Source organism: Centroberyx gerrardi, chromosome 10, assembly GCF_048128805.1.
Source record: "Centroberyx gerrardi isolate f3 chromosome 10, fCenGer3.hap1.cur.20231027, whole genome shotgun sequence".
Classification (NCBI taxonomy): Eukaryota; Metazoa; Chordata; class Actinopteri; order Beryciformes; family Berycidae; genus Centroberyx; species Centroberyx gerrardi.
Window position 1 is genome coordinate 23,461,127 of NC_136006.1, and position 23,384 is coordinate 23,484,510.

Consider the following 23,384-nt stretch of genomic DNA (forward strand, 5'->3'; position numbering starts at 1 on the left):
TGAACTGACCATGATAAGATTGAAAAAGGCGGACATGAATTGCAATTTTAAGAGAACAGAACATTGCAATTTTACTGTCTATGAGAATCAGACATACAGGGAAATGTTCTCAGTTCTCTTAAAATTGCAACTTTGATGTTTTTTTTTGGTTTTTTTACACAATACCATATGGTGGTGCTTTTGTACAAATCTGAACGACTTGAACTATTTCTGGCTTATTTGGCCTTGAGTACAAGCTGTCTGTCTGCCTGTCCCCCTCCATCAGGTCTTCTCTTTCTCTCTCTATTTGTCAACACACACACACACACACACATACTGGTTTTTGCCCTTCAGGAGGTCCACCAACTTTTTGCTCCTTTATGGGGTCCACCCTTTCCAGTGGTTCTACAATGCTGTAAAAAATCAGGTAAGCTAAAAAAAAATTCTCAATCACAATAATCACTTCAATTTAACAAAATTCTAAAGTTTTGTCAAAAAAGTTTTTTGGTCACTTGTGGGGTCCGTTTCTAACTTCCGTCTACTTGTGAGGTCCAGTGTTACACACACACACTTCTCTTGTTTTTGTATCTTTGCAGGGTATTAGGTTACTATCTGGGGCCCATTGACCACTTGCTAACCACTGTTAAATGTTTCCTGCACCAACAATAAATATCATTAAAAACATATGAAAATGTAAACATATGAGAAGGCTAGACACAAATAGGACACACGCTGGACTTTGGTTGAGTTCACTACTTCCTTCATTCCATCACTTTATCCTTTACACCTGCAAATCCACATGCCTTGTTAGCTCATTAACTAGTCTATCTGCTGTCATCTTGACAAAAGATCATCAATAGGAAGACAGGGTAGTAGCATGATAATCAAATAATGATCCTCAGAACCAGCAATTGACCATTTAAAATGAATGAACCCAAGATCTAATTTTGAGTCAACACTGTTTTTTTTTCTTCTTTTTATTCCACCCTGGAGTTAACTGTAAGCATTCTTCACGTTGCATAAAGTTAGCTGAATAGTGTTACCGGCGCCAGAGCTAGGGGTCTCTGGTCCGGCAGCATGAGCCACTCAGGCGGCATCACTATATGTGGCTATTCCAGACCCACTACACTAGCATAATTGTCTATGTCTTATTTTGGCGAAATTGTGAAATCAAATCAGTGCTGATTCACCGTGCATTACAATGCAAATAAACAAACAACAAGAAGATATCCTGAAGGCCCATGTATTTATTTATCAAAACATGTCAGTGAACAGACTACATATTACACGTTGATAATGCGAGTACATGACACACAGTGTACTACATTAAAGATAACTTATAGAAGTGTGTTATTTGGAAACTATAGTTTTAACATAAGTTTATAAACTTATGTTAAAACCCATTCACTTGAATCACAATTTTGAATCTAATTGAATAATCCTGACTGTACTAGCAATTTGGATCTTTGTCATGTAGCTACAGTATCTAGCTGGCTTCATGTTAACCATGGCAGCTCTGTGCAATGGCTGAAGTTGCCAGTCTGTCGGTACAGTCAGTATACCATTGGGTATACCCAATCATTTTACAGCTGCTATTTTAAAGGGATAGTTCACCCAAAATTCAAATTGCACTCATTATCTGCTCACCCTCATGTCAACTAAGGGCTGGCAGAAATTTCAGAGTTATCTGTGGCTTCTCTGAGTTAAAGGTGGTCTCAGTGCAGCAGTGTATGTCCATATAACGATTGCAAATGGATCCCACTTTTTTCATAACAAAAAGACACACGAAAAAACATCCAAATACCTCCATACAGCTCATATGTAATGTCCGTCTTGTATTGAAACCCTGAAACGAGAAATTCCGTTAAAAAAATTATGTAAAAAAATTAATAGGTCTATATTTCAAGCTTGTTTGTAGTGGAAGCTCCCAGCACTTCTCTTCCTGGTCCGTCCAAATCTCGTGAACCGACATCAGTGCAAATTATGCGCACATCTCGAAAGATTTGGACAGACCAGGAAGTGCTGGGAACTTCCACTACAAACAAGCTTGAAATATAGACTAGAAAAAATCTCATTTTGGGGCTTCAATAAGACGGACATTACGTACGAGTAACATGGAGGTATTTGGATGGACATGCACTGCTACACCGAGACCCCCTGTAACTCAGAGAAGCCACGGATAACTCTGAAACTTCTCCCAGCTCTTAGTGGACATGAGAGTGAGTAGATGAGTGCAATTTGAATTTTGGGTGAACTATCCCTTAAGGTGAATAGTTGGTTACCTAATCCCTTACTGGAAATGTTTAATTTGCAACATAATTTGCATTAGGAATATCATAACAGTGTAGTACAGTGTTACAGACTGCAAAATTAATGAACAAACATAACTTTTATCTGACAACAGTATAACTGAGGTAAAGCATGTATTTGTTTAATGTGTTGTCAACTGCTAGAACCACAGCAGCTACTTCAACTTACAGCCTATTTCCGCTTTGAACAAAGAAGTGTTGGCATTAAACTTATGCCAAAAGAAAAGGAAAGTCAGCCAACTTACAATAAAACTAATGAATCAATTTTTCATTGAATTGAATTTTTCATTTTGAGTGATTTAGCCAAGACTTTGTAAACAGGCTGACAAGTCATATTTATGTGACATGAGTTGATATTACTGTACAACTCTGTTTTGAATTGGGCTTGTATGAAGACTCCTCCATAGAAGACAGACAGAGAGGGAAACGGAGGTGTCCATACTTCTGATCAGTCCACTGCTTTCATTCTAATTTTCTTCTCATGGCAGTTATTCTATTTTTGAGGAAATATTTGACTGCTTTCCAGTCTCTTTGTTGCAGCGCTTTAGGTTCTGCAGAAATGCAGCGCTCACAGTCGGCTTTACCTGGAACTTCTTGCCTCACCAAAAACCTCTTCAGGTGTTTTTCTACAGCAGAAATTTCCTCGGGTGTCCAACGTTTTACAGCAGCTTTTTTACCTAAGAAGGCAGAAAAAGATTACATTTTGATTAAACTGACAATTTCATAGCAGGAGCCCTGACTGCATAGCACATTACAGGACTCCCTGAACTGATAAACAGATAATCGATCCATCATTAAGTTCATGATTCAACCCTGAGCTTCACATTCATTCTGTAATTACTGGAGAATGGTGCATTCATGGACCACAGTACGTATGAAAAAATATTAAAATGTGATGTTATTTCTCTACTCGCTGCTCATATAACCAAGTAGTATTCGCTGCAAGACATCCACCCACAGCCGCTGGTACCAAGCGGTGGAAAGCCAAGCCGTCGAGGACGTGTCATGCATGCAGTGTAATTTGACGTCAGCACGGGAAATTTGGACCCAGAATTGCAGCGCATTTTGCAGCACACAGCCTGTTCAAGGCAACAGAGAGATATGCTAGATGGCTCATTCTTTTTGGTTTTGAATGCTTCATGTCCCATTATTATTAGAAAACTTAAAATGCATTTCTATTTTTTCATAAATCTTGCCTCATGATCCTTTTCCCTGGCTAGATCACCATGGTAATTTATGCTTAGGTTATGTTTAGAGTTTCATCCTAAAATCGGCTGTAAAAGTGCAGCTGTTCCACTATTTAACTCATTTACAGCTGGCATCACGTTTACTTTGAAAGTCCAGTGATGTGATGCTGAACTTCGCCAGACTAGAGCCATAGACTGTTAGGTAGGCCTAAAAGAAGTAGGTGATCGTTGCAGCGCAGTTCAGTTCATGGTGGAAGATCAGACCTACAAACATACACAGACAGCGTGTATGACCTGCACCGGACGTTGGTGCTGGAAAAAAATAAAGAAAAAACGAACAGCGCCACTCTGCAGCTCACCTGTGGCTCACCTGCAGCTGTCAGGAGCCTCGCTCTCTCTTCAGCCTGGTGTTTGGCTGCACTTTGTTTAAAATAGTTCAACATGTGAAGATCTATAACCGCCATCTGAACAGCGGTCAGCTGAGCCGGAGCACAGGGGACGTGGCTGCTGTGTAGGCTTGCTATTTTATAACGGTAAAAAAATATTGTCCTGATATTATGGGATGTTAAAGTTTGTAGCAAGTAGACTACGGTGCCGTGAAAAAAAGGAAAAACAATCGCGGGCGACATTGATGCGCGTCATGCAAGAGAGACAGGAGAGGAGGGAGAGAGAGTGAGAGGAGGGATTGATACGGAGCAAAGGCACTGTCAGGTGGGATGAACTGGGTCGCTGCACCAGGTGAGACAGGCTCACGCTTCCCTGTCCCTCCTCTCTCTTTGTGTGTCTGCCCATTTTAACGCCATCTTGACGCAGTTCAGCATCACATTAGGTTCATAATGGTCTCCATTTGGCTCTGTGCTAAAACAAGGGATGGCTTCATCACTTGTCTGAGCAGTAAACTCAGTGAAACAGCTGATTGAAACACACAAAGTCTACTTTATGAAAGCGATATTTGATTTTTGTCAATAAAAAGCCAATAAAGTCCCATACTGTCCCTTTAAATGTAGCTCAATGTAGAGCTGTCAGATATTATAAGCAGCTCTCTTGTATTTTCATGATGCTTCAGGCTATGATCAAGCGTCCATGCTCATTCATGCTCTCTCCATTAGAACAACCTGCTCCTCTTGGCTGATCGCTGGTACAGGCATCACCACTATTAGCAGTTCTGTGCAAACCTCCAGCGCTGGAGAGAGGCTGCTTGCACCAGGCGAATATTCAACGTGATTTGGGAGAAATTTTAACAGCTCTAGTAAGCAATCACACAGGTAGCTCTATGTTGTCAGGGACAGGTCAGGACAGTCTGAAGACAGACAGCTCTGAGGTTGTTTATAAAAATGAAATGCCTTGACCACATCACAGCAGAGGAAACTCCGCTGTTCTCAGCTCCACTGTGACAAGTGTTTTTTTTTTTTTTAAGCACCGGTAGCGACCAGCTAAAATACGGGAGGATACTGGACCAGTGCAGATCCGGTGTATTTATCAAAGCTTGGTTTCCGTGCTGAGGCACCCAGTTGGTTTGAGCTGCGTTAATGAAGTTATAGGATACTGTTCAGGCACCAGTGATTGTTCTGTTGCTTTTTGACTCTTTACTCACTGGTCGTCTGTGTTTTAGCGATTGTACATGGCTGAGGCCAGTATAAAACAGGTAACATTTTCATTAAAAGCAAAGTAGTGAACTTTTGGGCAGTGGCCCAAAAGAGAATCCAAGCCCCAGAGCTTACCTCTTTTTTTTGCAGACACACTCTGTTTATGGACTTGTGATGTGGAGGTACATTCTTGAGGGGATGACAAGCTGACCTCATCTTCTGACTCCTCTTCTCTTGGCATGCTGACCTCATCTGGTTGACTGACATCTAGGCACAGAAAGAACTTTAATAAATAATGAATGACAAAAAATTGAAGAAACAGTCAGAAGAGAAATTATTTTATTTTATAAAATAATCTAATTGTTCAGGCTCACCTGTTGCAGACCCTGTCTGGTCTTGGACTTGTGATGTGGAGGTACATTCGTGTATGGATGAAATGCTGACGTCATCGTCCGACCCCTCTTCACCTGGACACAGAAAAGGCTCATTCAAACATGCAAGAGAGACATACAAACTTTAATAAACTTAAATATAAGTAGTCAGTAAAGCTAGATTGATAATGATATTAACCGAAATGACATTGAAATACCCGTCAGGCAGATCAGAGAATGAATATCGAGACAGAGTCTGTTATAATAATTATTCATAACTAATAAAATACATTAAAATAATCCACAGTTGTCTGACTGAACTGAGTCAAAGGGGTTCTTCAAACAGCTGGTCATCTTATTGCCCCAGCCACAGTAGTGAACTGTGGAGCAGCTGTTTACAGTCTCTTCTTATATTTGTGTCTCACGCTCTCACACTCTCCCTGCACCAACCACTGCCTGCAGCCTGGTCTGTCTCACTGCTCTGTCTCACTGCTCTTACAAATTATGATTTTAGCCTGGTCTATTAAGACTTAATTTATTTAGTTTACATATTTACAATTTAACATAATTCTTAAGCATTTGATGGAGTTTTCCACAGCTACCATATTTATTAATGTTTTCAATGCAGTAAAGCTGAAGATGTCCAGGTAGAGAGCAGCAAGATGTCCAGGGGAGACTGTGAACTAGGACAAAAGGCAGCACACAATCATAAAATTGTTTCTTTTAGCATGGATGGTATATGAAAAACCTTAATTACACATTCTGAATGAGTGATTTCTCCATGTACAGTTGAGTCTTTGGCTCTGCCTACCTGAGAAAGCCACCACACGCCAGGGCTTATCTTTATAAAATATTTGAAACGGCTGCAGATGTTCTGCAAATGGCCTATTCACACTGCTAAACCTTTGCCCTGCAACATTTTATAATGATTTTGTCTTGTCCTGAATCTTTGTTGTGAGCTTGGTTTTACAGATGAATGACAGTTAAGAGAAATGTAATATTGTCACTGTACTTTGACAATCATATAGTAGATTTCAATCCCAGACCCCCATCTTGCTGAATCAGACTTGTGCCCTCAATCCTGGAGACAAAGTGATATTGTATCCTTGTCTTAACACAAGGTCAGGACATTACCAGTCAGGGAAACCTGCAGGCTTTCAACGGTGTTAACAAAATCCAAATGCAAAGCTCATATATATATTAATGACCAATGATGGCTAGTTTATAACCAATTTATCACATACCTTCGATGTCCTCTTCTGAAGGCCCCTCCATGCCAATGGTCTCTAAAATGTTAATAGATATAATATTATTTTTATTGAGTTGGAAAGCTGAAACTGTGGGCAATCTGCCAATTAAGACTATACATACTGTAAAAACTGCAGACAATTGCTTGACTGATCATACTGTTTCAATAACTACTGAGGTAGATACAGTCAAAATACAATACAGATCAATAAAACTTACTTTTCTATCTGTATGTTTGTGTCTATGTGAGAGCAACAGTCATTCTCATCCAATCACCACTATTCCAATATGTTTTACAGGGTAAATATTTGCTTACTGGATGCTTAAGAATAAATGTCATATATTGTACTTTTAAAAGTAATGACACTTAGTACCATTCACGTCAACTTGAATTTCATCCAGACTTTTTCCTTTCAATTCTCCTAGGCGTCCCTGCTCCATGGCCAGTAGTACTTTGCTGATTTTGGCCAATTGGAGGGTGCCCTCTGGAAGGCGGTAGTGCTTCCGGTGGACAGCGATATTATGCCCAAGAAAGTCTGCCAACTGATCGAGTTCCGTGGTCTTGAGGTTCAACACAGTTGAGAGGGTGGCGATATGTTTTCTCAGTTTTGTTGATGTTAATGCTTCAGGATTTTTGATGTGGTCACATTCTCCTACAAACTGCCTTATGCAGTCAGAGGCCCTTAGGTAATGGACAGAGCATGGTAATGCAAACAGATACACATTTTCACACAGCACCCCGCATTCTTGTCTCTTCTTGGTTAGAGCATCGAGTGACTCTCTCATGAGTGGGGTCAAAAGAACTGGTACCTTTCTTCCTCTCTTGCCAACAATTGTAATCCTTACAAAATGTTTACACAGCTTCTGTTCAAGTGGTGTAAGAGCCAAGCTTACATCTCCATGTGTGTCTGATGTGTCCTTTGACAGGTACGAAGACAGGAGCATCCTGGACACTTCCCCTCCTCTCCGCCGGTTAAACAATACAACTTGTGTCAGGGTCACTTTTGCAAGCTCCTTCCAGTTTGATGGTGATGGGTGTTCTTGTAGATCATTCAAATGTTGCTGCTGTTTCTCAGCTAGATGACAATGAAGCTTTTGGATATCTTGTGTGAAAGGTAGGAGTTGTGGAGCATTCCATTTGCTCTGGTCTAGCTGAGTTAATGCTTGGCTCGCGATATCAAACCTCCAACTTTCTTGATAAAGTTGAGCAAAATCCTCAGCATCTTGAGTAGCTTGTTTATCTTTCTTTTTCAGGCCTTCAGACTTGATGAACATGGCCAAAGAATGTAAGCTATGGCCAACCTTGCGCGCAAGAGATGGACGTTGGTATTTACCAGTTTGCTCACTGAATCCAGACAGGCTCTTAGCAGCAGAGACAACCTGAGTGTACTGTTCAGGTTTTATGAGTTCTTGAATGGTCTTCACATGTGTAACTTTTCTTGCTTCCAATAAAAACCTGCCAAGCTCTCTCAGTTTCTGTCGTATATACTGATGTTGACTGACAATCTTCTCATTCTTTTTGAACAGTCTGTAACCATACTCAAGAAGGCAGCGGTCTTCTTTAATAACAACTGCAATCCTGTCTTGGTTCATAACACTTAAGAACTTCCAATAAGCATCGTTAAAGCCAGGTGGAGCAGGTTCAGCGAAAGCACACAATGCTTGAACTCTTTTTTTGCCTGGTTTGGTATCCTCAGGTTTGAAGCTGCACACCTGAAAGTGACGCCACATCGCTCTTCTGGAGAACAAGCCATAGCAGTGAATACAATGGGTAAATTGCTGTCCTTCAGATTTTTTCTGTGGTTGCTTCCATGGTATGAGATTGCCTTTTCGTGTCTCCAGAACATCACTGTTGTGCTCAAAGTTGCCTTTATTTCGTATATAGTCTAACTGCAGTCTTCGTTCTTTTGAGTTCTTTGGCAAGCTCCGTGCTTTTGCAACCTCTGTTTCATCTTGGTGCTTACGCCACAAGTGTCTTGACATTTTCTGGACAAACTTTCTGCAATAAAAGCAGAAATGTTTCTTATTATAGCTTCTGGATCCATTCCCCTTCTTTAAAACTGGACTGACATAGATGGACTGTTCTTCTTCCAGGGGCACTGAAACACTCGCATCCTTTTGTGAATATGTTGACACTATTTTCTTTTCATTCCCATCAGCTCTGCGATTTGGAAATTTTTGTGTGGGGGCTTGACATCTTTCAAAGGTTCTCTTCTGGCTAAGCTCAAGCGAGCTCTGACTGGAAGACTCACTTGTGTTCTGACCAGAAAACTTGTTTCTCTGACTTGATGACCCACTTCCACTCTCCCTGGGCTTAAACTTGCTCTGACTGGATGCCTTGCTTCTTCTCTGATTTGAGGACTCACTTCCACTGTCCCTGGGCTTAAACTTGCTCTGACTGGAAGATGTTCTTCTACTATATGCTGATTTTTTCTTTTTTCCATCTTCCAGGGTTAATTCCAAACTGCTATCACTCTCTGTGCTTTCGTCAATGGGACATGGAATGTACTCATCTTGACTATCTATGTCTGAGTCATCTGATTCCACAACGTTCATCTGAATCTTTCAAAAACAACAACAACAAAATCATGTGTCAATCACTCATTTTGAAACATTAAGTATCAAAAATCTGAGTATACTTTGAATGTGTAAATAAATTTATGAATGAAAACACATACTGTTAATTTATGTTGGACAAAACATTTGACTAAAAACTGGGAATGGCGCTTCCATTTCCTTTTATATTCAATTAATCACATTACATAATGAACAAATACTGGCATTTTTTTTTACCATAAAATTAAATCTGTTAGGTCCTTGTCTGACTGTTAACAGTGGTTTCGCCAGTGTTTCCAGGCAGACAAGAAGATATTGCATGTGTTAGCAGGCAGAAGACGGCATAACACCAGTGGCTAAAATTATAACAAGTGAGAGGACACAGCCTACAGCTGGTGAAACAGCAACTTCATGTTCAATTGTTCATACAAAAAATGAGACATTGCCCGCAAAATGAAGTTCATTCCCTGTCCTCACACCACAAGCTTATGTCAGTTTTCTCTCTCTTTCTCTCTCTATCTTTCTCTCACCTAAGTAATCATGCCCATCCCTAGTAAAAACCTTCAAAACAATCTAAATATGTCATATATATATATACAATAAAATTGAGTCAGTATCAGGTCCACTAGCAAGAATACCAGACATGTTCACAGTCATGAAAACACATAAAAGAATCAAAAAAAGGCTTACGGGATGGCAAGAGATTCTTCTTGGCCTCTGTGAATTCCTTTTAGGCTCGGAAATGAAAGTGCCTTGTGTGCTGTCATCACTTGAGTCGTAGAGACAGCCAGCAAAATCATATACTCTATCCATCTGCAAAGAGGAAGACATGGAGATTATTTTCCCTTTTTGTTGACACGGTAGAAAAACAAATGGCAGATGGATGGACAGGCAGACGGATCGACGGATACATTTATTGTCATTTCCACAACAACGAAATTGGGGAAAAGGGCTCATCAACTAAAAGTACCCATACTGTAACTTACTCATAACTTTTAAGACCTCACCAGAATGCTTTTTGTGCGTCTCAGTGGTGGAACAAGTTCATCATCTGATTGCTCGTTGGAATGGTTTGGAGAAGCCTTATCACAGGTGTCTTCCACAATAGATTCATCGGTATCATACAAATGATCAGACACATCCGGCCCACTATCCATCTGAAAAAACAAAAGGTATGTCAAGACGTGCATATATTCATCCACAAATGCACATAAAACCAATAACAGCAAGGTTTATACAATTACTTGACTAAAAAATGAATGGATTTCATGAATGGCATACCAAAATGTCATCTGTTTTCTTCCTTCCATCACGGTGTGGAGTGGACGTTTTGTTCTCCATACAGTCCTCATCAGTTTCATCACTATCTGAATAAGCAACGAGCGAAAACCTTTGGGCTTGAAAAACCTAAATATGAAAAACAGGAAAATCTGTTAACTTTAACAGTTAACAGTCTGTTAACTTTAACAGACAGGTGGAATCTGCCAATCTGCCAACTGTCTCACATTTGAAATATCACTTTAAAACACGCAACAGCTCACACAGTGTACAATTATGACTGTTAAAATCAAAGTTGAGATAATGCCAAGTGATGCCAAAGGAACATAAAAAGCAAAGTGGACATTGGCCCATTTTGGTGACCGAACAGCATCACAAGCTAGTCACCACAGATTAGTTGTGATGACTGTCTACAATGTCTTTTTTTTTTTTACCTGTGTGTTAGTCTCATCTGGCTTTGATTCCTCGTGGAACATCTGGGTTACAGGACAGGTCTCCGTCTCTACTGCTGCTGCAGGAGTCTGAGGGTCCACCACCTGAAATTTAGATGCCAGACAAGAAGACACTTAGAGCTGAATGAAGTCATAGCTGTATGTGGAGACATTCATAGCTAACAATGTTACCTAAAAGTAAAATAGATTCTCAAACGGCACAGAACTATAAGACTGAGGTCACAGCATCGTTTTTCTGAGATATCAGCAACTCTTATGAGCCATTACAAAGATTTGCAGTGCCTCACATTTGAAATATCACTTTAAAACACGCAAGAGCTCACACAGTGTACAATTATGACTGTTAAAATCAACGTTGAGATAATGCCAGGTGTTGTCACAGGAACATAAAAACACCAACAGTGAGAACCAAACGGAGGGGCCCCATATGGGTGAGACTAGAAACATACAAGTGTGTTAAGTTCCCCTCGCCCATCAAGAGTGTTTGTGACATGAAATGACCCCACAAGGACATGACTTGAAATGTGTGACATTAGCTGGCTGTTATCATACCATCCAATGAGTAATAACGACTACTTTAAAGCAATATGAACATTGATGGCCCATTTTGGCTTAGTCTTTCTGACTACAGCATCGTTTTTCTGAGGTATCAGCAACTCTTATGAGCCATTACAAAGATTTGCAGTGCCTCACATTTGAAATATCACTTTAAGACACGCAACAGCTCACACAGTGTACAATTATGACTGTTAAAATCAAACTTAAGATAATGCCAGTTGTTGTCACAGGAACATAAAAACACCAACAGTGAGAACCAAACGGAGGGGCCCCATATGGGTGAGACTAGAAACATACAAGTGTGTTATGTTCCCCTCCCCCATCAAGAGTGTTTGTGACATGAAATGACCCCACAAGGACATGACTTGAAATGTGTGACATTAGCTGGCTGTTATCATACCACCTAACAAGTAATAATGACTGCATCAAAGCAAAGTGGACATTGGCCATTTTGGTGACAGAACAGCATCACATGCTAGTCACCACAGATTAGTTGTGATGACTGTCTACAATGTCTTTTTTTTTTACCTGTGTGTTAGTCTCATCTGGCTTTGATTCCTCGTGGAACATCTGGGTTACAGGACAGGTCTCTGTCTCTACTGCTGCTGCAGGAGTCTGAGGGTCCACCACCTGAAATTTAGATGCCAGACAAGAAGACACTTAGAGCTGAATGAAGTCATAGCTGTATGTGGAGACATTCACAGCTAACAATGTTACCTAAAAGTAAAACAGATTCTCAAACAGCACAGAACTATAAGACTGAGGTCACAGCATCGTTTTTCTGAGATATCAGCAACTCTTATGAGCCGTTACAAAGATTTGCAGTGCCTCACATTTGAAATATCACTTTAAAACACGCAAGAGCTCACACAGTGTACAATTATGACTGTTAAAATCAACGTTGAGATAATGCCAGGTGTTGTCACAGGAACATAAAAACACCAACAGTGAGAACCAAACGGAGGGGCCCCATATGGGTGAGACTAGAAACATACAAGTGTGTTAAGTTCCCCTCGCCCATCAAGAGTGTTTGTGACATGAAATGACCCCACAAGGACATGACTTGAAATGTGTGACATTAGCTGGCTGTTATCATACCATCCAATGAGTAATAACGACTACTTTAAAGCAATATGAACATTGATGGCCCATTTTGGCTTAGTCTTTCTGACTACAGCATCGTTTTTCTGAGGTATCAGCAACTCTTATGAGCCATTACAAAGATTTGCAGTGCCTCACATTTGAAATATAACTTTAAGACACGCAACAGCTCACACAGTGTACAATTATGACTGTTAAAATCAAACTTAACATAATGCCAGTTGTTGTCACAGGAACATAAAAACACCAACAGTGAGAACCAAACGGAGGGGCCCCATATGGGTGAGACTAGAAACATACAAGTGTGTTAAGTTCCCCTCGCCCATCAAGAGTGTTTGTGACATGAAATGACCCCACAAGGACATGACTTGAAATGTGTGACATTAGCTGGCTGTTATCATACCATCCAATGAGTAATAACGACTACTTTAAAGCAATATGAACATTGATGGCCCATTTTGGCTTAGTCTTTCTGACTACAGCATCGTTTTTCTGAGGTATCAGCAACTCTTATGAGCCATTACAAAGATTTGCAGTGCCTCACATTTGAAATATAACTTTAAGACACGCAACAGCTCACAGAGTGTACAATTATGACTGTTAAAATCAAACTTAACATAATGCCAGTTGTTGTCACAGGAACATAAAAACACCAACAGTGAGAACCAAACGGAGGGGCCCCATATGGGTGAGACTAGAAACATACAAGTGTGTTAAGTTCCCCTCGCCCATCAAGAGTGTTTGTGACATGAAATGACCCCACAAGGACATGACTTGAAATGTGTGACATTAGCTGGCTGTTATCATACCATCCAATGAGTAATAACGACTACTTTAAAGCAATATGAACATTGATGGCCCATTTTGGCTTAGTCTTTCTGACTACAGCATCGTTTTTCTGAGGTATCAGCAACTCTTATGAGCCATTACAAAGATTTGCAGTGCCTCACATTTGAAATATCACTTTAAGACACGCAACAGCTCACAGAGTGTACAATTATGACTGTTAAAATCAAACTTAAGATAATGCCAGTTGTTGTCACAGGAACATAAAAACACCAACAGTGAGAACCAAACGGAGGGGCCCCATATGGGTGAGACTAGAAACATACAAGTGTGTTATGTTCCCCTCCCCCATCAAGAGTGTTTGTGACATGAAATGACCCCACAAGGACATGACTTGAAATGTGTGACATTAGCTGGCTGTTATCATACCACCTAACAAGTAATAATGACTGCATCAAAGCAAAGTGGACATTGGCCCATTTTGGTGACAGAACAGCATCACATGCTAGTCACCACAGATTAGTTGTGATGACTGTCTACAATGTCTTTTTTTTTTACCTGTGTGTTAGTCTCATCTGGCTTTGATTCCTCGTGGAACATCTGGGTTACAGGACAGGTCTCTGTCTCTACTGCTGCTGCAGGAGTCTGAGGGTCGGCCACCTAAAATTCAATTAAACAATTAGTCATGTTAAACCACATCACACATATCAAACATCACATGCATTTCCTTAGATACACTCAGAATAATACTGGAAACATGATTAATATTGGAGAAATACGAACATTTTTTACACTTAAATATGTCTGCAAAAAGAGGGCTGCCGCTTCACCCGGCTGGTTCTTAGCTAAGGTGCTGGAGACATAAACAATGTCAAAAATGAAAAAGAGACTCTCCACACACTTAGATCGATGCAGTTTCACTTTATTAAAAGCTAAGCTTTCGGTCTCACATGACCTTCATCAGAGCATACACTGAGACAATGGGCAGGCAGGTAGAAAAAGACACACACTCCTAATTTCATCAGTGATACACCTGTGTGCACCCTGGTGGTGGAAGCTCCACCTCTTGGGAAATGTAGTTCTGGGGCATACAAATGGCAGCCATCTCATAGGGTCAAAGCACAGGGTGAAGCACAGTCAATTTGTTACTTTGAACAATCAAAGAGAAACACAAATACAATCATGAAACATCTCCTGATTAAACACACTCAAAACAGGAAAAATTGGCTCTGGGAGGTGTTGACCTTCATCAACAGAGATACCCAAATAGAAAAGAAGAGAGAAAACCAGTACATTAAATTGAATGAAGAGCTATGAATGGGTATCAGGCAAAAAACCATCATAAACCATAGTCTCTATATTCTAAATGAATGTCTAGGATTATAACAAAACATGCATATCGAAATCCTCATTCAGGCCCATTGGTTGAAGTGTGTCTAGAGTATCTATCAGAATAGCTCCCGTTGGCATAATCTTCTGTCCACATCTCCTCCTCTTGATAATACAATGTGCAATGGGCATTTTAATAAATAGATCACATTTTCTGTACTGCATGTGATAAAGCCTCTTACAGGAAAACTTTTGTGATCTATTTATTAAAATGCCCCTGTGATAAGACCTACATAGGTAAAACTACACGCAGTCTAAAACAGAGGATCAGCGAGCACAAGAGCTCCATCAGACGCAATGATGTGAACTACCCTGTAGCTCGCCACATTAGTGAATTCTGACATCCTATCTCCTCTCTGCGATTTCAGGGCATTGAGTACATTGTATTGTCAATAGGAGGAGATGTTGACAGAAGATTATGCCAACGGGAGCTATTCTGATAGATACTCTAGACACACTTCAACCAATGGGCCTGAATGAGGATTTCGATATGCATGTTTTGTTATAATCCTAGACATTCATTTAGAATATAGAGACTATGGTTTATGATGTTTTTTTGCCTGATACCCATTCATAGCTCTTCATTCAATTTAATGTACTGGTTTTCTCTCTTCTTTTCTATTTGGGTATCTCTGTTGATGAAGGTCAACACCTCCCAGAGCCAATTTTTCCTGTTTTGAGTGTGTTATTTAATCAGGAGATGTTTCATGATTGTATTTGTGTTTCTCTTTGATTGTTCAAAGTAACAAATTGACTGTGCTTCACCCTGTGCTTTGACCCTATGAGATGGCTGCCATTTGTATGCCCCAGAACTACATTTCCCAAGAGGTGGAGCTTCCACCACCAGGGTGCACACAGGTGTATCACTGATGAAATTAGGAGTGTGTGTCTTTTTCTACCTGCCTGCCCATTGTCTCAGTGTATGCTCTGATGAAGGTCATGTGAGACCGAAAGCTTAGCTTTTAATAAAGTGAAACTGCATCGATCTAAGTGTGTGGAGAGTCTCTTTTTCATTTTTGACACTTAAATATGTCTTTAAAAAAAAAAAAGAGGGACGGTGCGTCCACATATCAGTACACAGACATTTGTGGGAGAACCAGCAAATATTACTACATGGTGAACATGAGTCTTGTGTGCACAGTACATTCACTTAACATGATGCTACACAGATGTGATAAGTTTAGCAGTACGGTTACTGAACGTGAATCAAGTCTTCTGGTCTGTGCATGCAGCTTGCTAGGCAGTGAGGGACACAGCGCCACATTCAGCACAGTACGTGAACCTGAATCACTCACATCTGGCCAATTTTGTTGACAGAACAGCATCACAAGCTAGTCACCACAGAGTAGTTGTGATGACTGTCTACAATGTATTTTTTACCTGTGTGTTAGTCTCATCTGGCTTTGATTCCTCGTGGAACATCTGGGTTACAGGACAGGTCTCTGTCTCTACTGCTGCTGCAGGAGTCTGAGGGTCCGCCACCTGAAATTTAGATGCCAGACAAGAAGACACTTAGAGCTGAATGAAGTCATAGCTGTATGTGGAGACATTCACAGCTAACAATGTTACCTAAAAGTAAAATAGATTCTCAAACATAAGGACATGACTGGAAACCTGTGTGACACTAACTGGCTATCACACCATTCATGACTGCATTAAAACAAAGTGAACATTGGCCCATGTTGGTAACAGAACAATATCATATACTAGTCACCGTAGTGATGGGATCAGCAGTTCGTTTGACTGTACTGAATCAGTAGAATCAGTCCATTAAAATGAGTCGTTCAAAAGATTTGTTCACTGAATCACTCTGTGCTTATGGAGCCCTGACTGCAAAGAGCATTATTCTCTAACTTCCTGAACTGATACACCGACAAACAATCCATCACTAGGTCATGATTCAGCCCTGAGGTTCAGATACACTCTGTAACACGTTCACTGCACTTAATGAGGGACATGATTGCAAAAAAAGAGAAAAAAAAGAGGGACGGTGCGTCCACATATCAGTACACAGACATTTGTGGGAGAACCAGCAAATATTACTACATGGTGAACATGAGTCTTGTGTGCACAGTACATTCACTTAACATGATGCTACACAGATGTGATAAGTTTAGCAGTACGGTTACTGAACGTGAATCAAGTCTTCTGGTCTGTGCATGCAGCTTGCTAGGCAGTGAGGGACACAGCGCCACATTCAGCACAGTACGTGAACCTGAATCACTCACATCTGGCCAATTTTTGTGACAGAACAGCATCACAAGCTAGTCACCACAGAGTAGTTGTGATGACTGTCTACAATGTCTTTTTTACCTGTGTGTTAGTCTCATCTGGCTTTGATTCCTCGTGGAACATCTGGGTTACAGGACAGGTCTCTGTCTCTACTGCTGCTGCAGGAGTCTGAGGGTCCGCCACCTGAAATTCAATTTAACAATTAGTGATGTTAAATTACATCACACAGGTCAAACATCACATGCATTTCCTTATATACTCAGAATAATACTGAAAACATGATTAATATCGGAGAAATACACACATTTTTTACACTTAAATATTTAAAAAAAAAGCTCCATGCTTAATCCAACCAACTCACCTTGCTGCGCCATGGCCATTTTGAATCACCATAGTTGTACTCAATTTCAGATCCTATTTCTATTTTCTTCATCGCGAATAGGCACAAATGTGGCTTGTTGTTAACTATGATTTTTTTCATGACACAGTTTGGATTTTTGTGACTGTCATTGACTAATCTTCCAAGAGATTCATCTTCTTCAGATGCATCAAGGCTGAAAAGTATAAGAAAGATCATAGTAGTGTTTTAATCTTAAATAGTTTCATTGGAAGAAATATGTTTTAATGAATTTTCCAAGAGTATTTGCACTTTAGTTCATTCATCATCTATTAAAAGTTTGTTCAAGGGTTCATTTATCTAGCGGCTATACATCTATACAAAACATCTATCTTTACATGCTTACCAAAAGTGACAGTTCTGCCACTCAAAGTCAAAGAGGAATGTGCTTTCAATGTCCGAGTAACATCGTGACTGGCATTCTTCCTGTGTGAGGAGTTTTCCCCTGTACTCCAAGACAAAGTCCCCTGGTTCAATGGGGTTTGTGGCAAACACTCCTCTTCCTACAAGAATATAATAAAGTAAAGGCATGTTACAGTTTGTTGTGAAGTGGGTTTGTGTGCTGTCTAGTCAATGTGCCTGCAGACAATGCTCAGCACTTCCCCAGTTTGATGGCGACAGCAATAAGAGTTATTTTAGTTTCTTAAAAGAGGTCCCTATTGTATGCATTGATATGCAAGTACAGTGAATATCACAGTCAGTCACATATAACCTACACTGAGTTGGCAACCAAGGAAATGTCACTTCCGGTCAGAGCCGTTACACAGTTGGGTAAGCTCAGAGACGTTCAGATATAGAAGTTCAGGTTGTGGTTTTTCAACTTGGTAAACAACAATTCAGGCAATGTCTCAAAGTATCTAGAGCCGGCCGGCGAATGTTTAATGTTTACTTCACAGGACACTTCAGTAGAATATTTTAACAAAGCACACTGTCTTGCCTGGACTGTAAAATATCACACTAATTTCTATCAGTCTGTCTGATTGAAATTCTCTGTCAAAAGCAAAAAAGCCACATATGTATAACCTGAACCCTAAACTGTCCTTTGTATGCACTTTATGGGTTTGCTTTTGAAATGCATAAGTTGTGTCAAGGAAACTACTGCCACTTACCTTTGTCACTGTTGATATGTCTTGCTAAAAGGCCAGGCTTGTCAGTGCCAGACAGGATATGTGTTTTTGCATCATCTGCAGGCCTGATCCTTCTTCTCCTGGACATGATGGCCCTGGGAAAACATTTTTTAATCGTTACTCCACATTCACCATAAGAGAATTGTTCAGTAAGCTATTGTTGACAGACAAAAAAAATACATCTGCACAAAATGATCAGAGATAAGTTAATATTGTGCATGTTCAGACTAGTTCAAGACCAGCTGCAAAATATTACCAGCAACAGCAGGTCAGACTAAACTAAGCAGCCACTGAGACAGTTTGCAGTTTATGTAGTCTAATAAAATAAAAGCCTAATATAAAATCGGCCCAGTGCGTGATATAAAGCTGCCGCTTCAAGTGGAGATTTTTTTCCCCACATATACCCCGTTCATTCATCATCCTCTGAATCAAACAGGTGGGGGACCTGAGAAATCCGCAGTACCTGTAGTTTGCTATCATTCTTTTATCACCGTGTCTCGTGCGGGAGACGAGATGAGGCGGCTCGAGCCAGCTTTGTGTTCATGTCAACAATATCTTAAGCCCCGGTCCGGTTTCCTCCTGACGAGGCGAATGCAGCAATAACAACAACAACAACAACAGCAGCAACATCAACAGCTGATTCCGTCAGGTGAAGATGCTCAGAGAGAGAGAGAGAGAGAAAAGTAAGCTGCTCAGCGTGATCCCTCCGTATAAACGCTGCGCTCTGATCCAACTCCACTGACTTTCACCCCCACATGCACACACCCCAGCCCGGCTAACCCGGCCTGCCAGACTAGCAGTGATCACACCTGTACTACGAAGGAGGCTAGAGCCAGCGTTGTTTCATTCATGTCAACAATATCTGAAGCCCCGGTCCGAGTTAACACTACGACGCTGGTTGTCGACTTGGTTTATTTCCTCCTGACGCGAGTCGGATCAACAACAACAATCCCCCCGTACAAACGCTCCGCTATGACCCAGCTCCACTGACTTTCACCCCCCCACACACCCCACACCCCGGACGGCTAACCCGGCCAGCCTGTGAAAACACCTACCTTCGGTTAAAGAGCCAGACCGGCCGCCGCCTCCTCCTCTCCCCATATGGTTGTTTGGCGTTAGCAGCTACTGGGTTAATTAACCCTACCTGCCTTTTCTGCACTGTCTCGCTGCCACATTCACTTTCTAGGGTGGTTTTAAATAAAGATTATCTTGCTTAAGTTACACGGAATGCCGTTAAAGTGTTATTGAAGCTTGTTAATTGAATAGAGTGGAAGGTCGCGACCGGAAAGGGAGATCAAGTTACCTGCAGGCTTTAAATCAACATCCTGTTTCAAACTAAGGTTAATGGTAATCTCCGTATAGTGGGGGTTTTAATTTGGAGGATATCCGGGAAGAAGTTCATTAATTCAGTACACTTTGTGCTATGAAATCCCAAACTTTGAATATTGACAGCTCTCCAACACTGCCGACTCCAGTTTTAATGACCCGGCTTCACAAACAATTAGCTGCATCACTCCCCCGTTACCCCCTCTCTCTCATCCAGGTGACGTACTGCCAGCAGAGCAGCTGCGGTAACGTAGGTCTAGGTTAAAGTAATGGCCTTTTAGCCCGCAGGTAGCATTAGAGCTAACCACAAGTAGCTAAGTAGCCTAGCCTAAAGTTAGTAGCTAATTGTTATTGTAATAAAGTAGCCTAATTTACGTCTCTAATATAAACGATACAAACTATAAACCAAAAAACCATGCATATATCATTTTGTCACGGTAAATGTGGTTCAATATTTACAGATTCAACTTAACACTCAGCTTACCATCACATATAAGTCTTTTTCTTCTCTCTCATCCAGGTGACGTACTGCCAGCAGAGCAGCTGCGGTAACGTAGGTCTAGGTTAAAGTAATGGCCTTTTAGCCCGCAGGTAGCATTAGAGCTAACCACAAGTAGCTAAGTAGCCTAGCCTAAAGTTAGTAGCTAATTGTTATTGTAATAAAGTAGCCTAATTTACGTCTCTAATATAAACGATACAAACTATAAACCAAAAAACCATGCATATATCATTTTGTCACGGTAAATGTGGTTCAATATTTACAGATTCAACTTAACACTCAGCTTACCATCACATATAAGTCTTTTTCTTCTTCTTCTTCCTCTTCTTCTCTTGGATTCGCGGCAAATCCTACTCCCGGCCCCAAACCGGAAGTACGTCACCACCAAAGTACTTAAGTGTATGCACACACTTCCGGTGTGTGTGGGGGGTGCTACGCCACCTTACGGGCTCCAGGGGCGCTAGTGAGCACACACATTTCAAGTTTTTGTGACCATGTGGGACATGCAATAAAAAAGCAAGAGGGGCATCAGTGGGAGCTCCTGAGGCCATTTTGATTGAAATCGATCTGGGGCCCGCGTTTTAGGGCCCCGCGTCGGTCTTGGGCCCCCCACTGTTGGTGGGCTCCCACCGCTCAGACCCCCTGAAGTGGTATTTACAAGTGCACACACACACACACACACACACAGGTTGATTCACCTCTTTTTTTTTGAAGCTGTTTTGTGATGTAGCAGCTATCCTGTTAAGTTTCCATCTATCCCTGTTGGTGAGCTTCAACTTGTGACCACTGTTCCTCTTTGCTGATGCAGTTTGTTTGCGTTTGAAAAACACAGTGTTCCAGACTGTTCCCTTTGTCACATTCAACAATTTTGCAGTTTTTTGACTGATGAATCTGCAATCTTCTATTTGGCCTCATTGGATCTCTGTTAGTTGCTGCATGTTGCTTTGAAAGCTCACATACAAAAGCGGTGATTGTCTGACCTTTTTAAAGCTGACACATACTGCTAATTGATAATCAACTTAATATGATTCACCTGTGCGGTTGCCGTAAGGATTATGATTTAGATACTTGATGATTTAGATATTTAGAATTATTTTTCATGTGGTGTTTCAGCTATTTTGTCCACATACTGTACTTGTGCTCTGTCTATTGTTTTCCCATGTCTTCTCCCTCTCTCCCCTCCATACTTCTCCCTTTTTCTCTCGCTCTCTCTCCCTCTGTTCACCCCCACCCTTTATCTGTCTCCTCACCTCACAGTCACCCATCCTCCCATCGCACATCTCCTCTGATCTCTCTCTCTCTCGCCGCTGATTTGATGAGTCTGAGAGAAAGACAGGGATGAAGAAAGAGAGGGAGGGAAGGGGTTGATGGAGAGAGAGAGGTCTGCAGTGCCTTGAAGATTTGCTCTGCTTCAGACAAGCTTTCAGGGAGAAAAGAGAGAGAGAGAGAGAGAGAGAGGGAGAGAGAGAGAGGGAAGCTGATAAACAGAGAGCTGGGAGGTATGACAGAAGAGGGTGATAAAAAGAGAAAAGAAATGGAAGTAGTGTGAAAGAGATATTTTTAGAGAGGAGCGGCGCAGAGAAAGAGGGGTGAATTAAAACAGGAGGGCAGGGGAACACGTGGGCAGACTAAAAGTAGAGTGTTAATAAAGAGATAGAGAGAGAATAGAGATGAGCAGAGAGGGGGGGGAGGAGGATTTAGAAGATGGAGGGCGGGGAGCATGATGTGAAGAGAAAGATAGATGAGGGGAGCAAGGGAGGGTGAGAGAAAGAGAAAAGATTTTAATTTGCCAGCAGCTCCCTCTGACATTGACCCAGGGGTGTAAAATAATGGTGCTCGTCTCTCGCTTTCGTTCTCTCGCTCCCTTTTCTCTCATTCATGCCGTCTTCACTCAATACTTTCTCTTCTTCGTTCTGAAGGAGGGATGGGAGGGATTTCTCCTCTCTATACCAGTTTGATGGTTTGCCTTTAACAAAATCAGCAGGCTAACTTCCTAGCCATTATGATTAGGGGTTTGGTTGACATCTTTCTGTAGTCCAGCCATTATAATCAATGGTTTTGGTGACATCTTTCTATATCAGCCATAATGATTAGTGGTTTTTGGTGACATGTTTCTTGATGAAACAGTGTAGATCAGTGGATCTGAAACTTCTATTATGCTACATTTCAGTCTTTTTGCACCAGGCTCCACAGCAGCACCGCCATTGTCTTCTTTGTGGAATCTAGCTTTTATAAACTTTTTGGTCAAAAATTTAAACTGAACACCTCGTCACCTCACTTGTCGCAACCTAGAGCGAAGTTGCATTCATCTCACTATGTTTACCTCCTTCCATTGACCTTGCATGCATTCACACCGCCTCTACATTCTTTTTGCGTTCTGAGAAGTGAAGCTGGGGAGAAGAGAAAGGAGTACAATGTAAGTATTACATATACTGCATGCGGTTAAAAGTGTATATGTTTCGTCCAACATGGGAAACTGGTAAATGTACAATGTGGGCGGAAAATGCTGCCATTGCTCCTGCAGCCCACCTGCTGTATATAAACGACACCAATGTGTGCTTTGGTGAGCCTTCTTACTGGAATAACTGTGTGTGTCAAAAGAATGAAAAATATCAGCTACTGTTGGAGAATGACTGACGAAGCTTTGATATTAAAAAACAAAGTGTTGGCCATGTTGGATGCCATATATATTTCTCGTTGACTATGCATGCAATCCTGTAACCCTGACGAATGTGTTAAAATTAAAGCTTGGTCAGTTATTCACCAAAAGTACCTGAATTTTTTCATTCTTTTGGTTATTCATGCACGGTAGACAAGCTGCAAGGTTGTTACTGTTTTGTTGCCCTGTGTGTGTGTGTGTGTGTGTGTGTGTGTGTGTGTGTGTGTGTCAGACAGGCAGGCAGATGCCAATAAGTCTTGTTCTGATGCTCTTGGGCTGGAAGCACTTCATCACTGCCCTCTTCATCACAGACACAACACCACAAGTCTGTTTGTCAGCATGCT

General features: G+C 41.1%; 1 protein-coding gene across 2 annotated transcripts; it reads right to left on the reverse strand.

The window, feature by feature from the left end:
• Positions 1 to 1,206: 1,206 nt before the first annotated feature.
• On the reverse strand, positions 1,207 to 20,735 carry LOC144539915 (uncharacterized). Of its 2 annotated transcripts, XM_078286239.1 has the most exons (16): positions 20,670 to 20,735; positions 18,539 to 18,651; positions 17,776 to 17,932; positions 17,394 to 17,586; positions 17,114 to 17,215; positions 16,181 to 16,282; positions 13,970 to 14,071; positions 12,053 to 12,154; positions 10,949 to 11,050; positions 10,518 to 10,643; positions 10,244 to 10,393; positions 9,927 to 10,049; positions 6,677 to 6,718; positions 5,436 to 5,528; positions 5,197 to 5,328; positions 1,207 to 2,965 (listed from the first exon to the last, which is right to left on the reverse strand). In XM_078286239.1, exons 2-16 carry the CDS (start codon positions 18,642 to 18,644, stop codon positions 2,948 to 2,950), a joined length of 1,650 nt encoding a protein of 549 aa, XP_078142365.1. In that variant the 5' UTR covers positions 18,645 to 18,651; positions 20,670 to 20,735; the 3' UTR covers positions 1,207 to 2,947. The 2 variants fall into 2 exon arrangements, 1 of the variants encoding a protein (XP_078142365.1); XR_013505152.1 differs by lacking the exons at positions 1,207 to 2,965; positions 5,197 to 5,328 and adding an exon at positions 7,055 to 8,679 and having other exon boundaries at positions 5,440 to 5,528.
• Between the last annotated feature and the right edge of the window lie 2,649 nt (positions 20,736 to 23,384).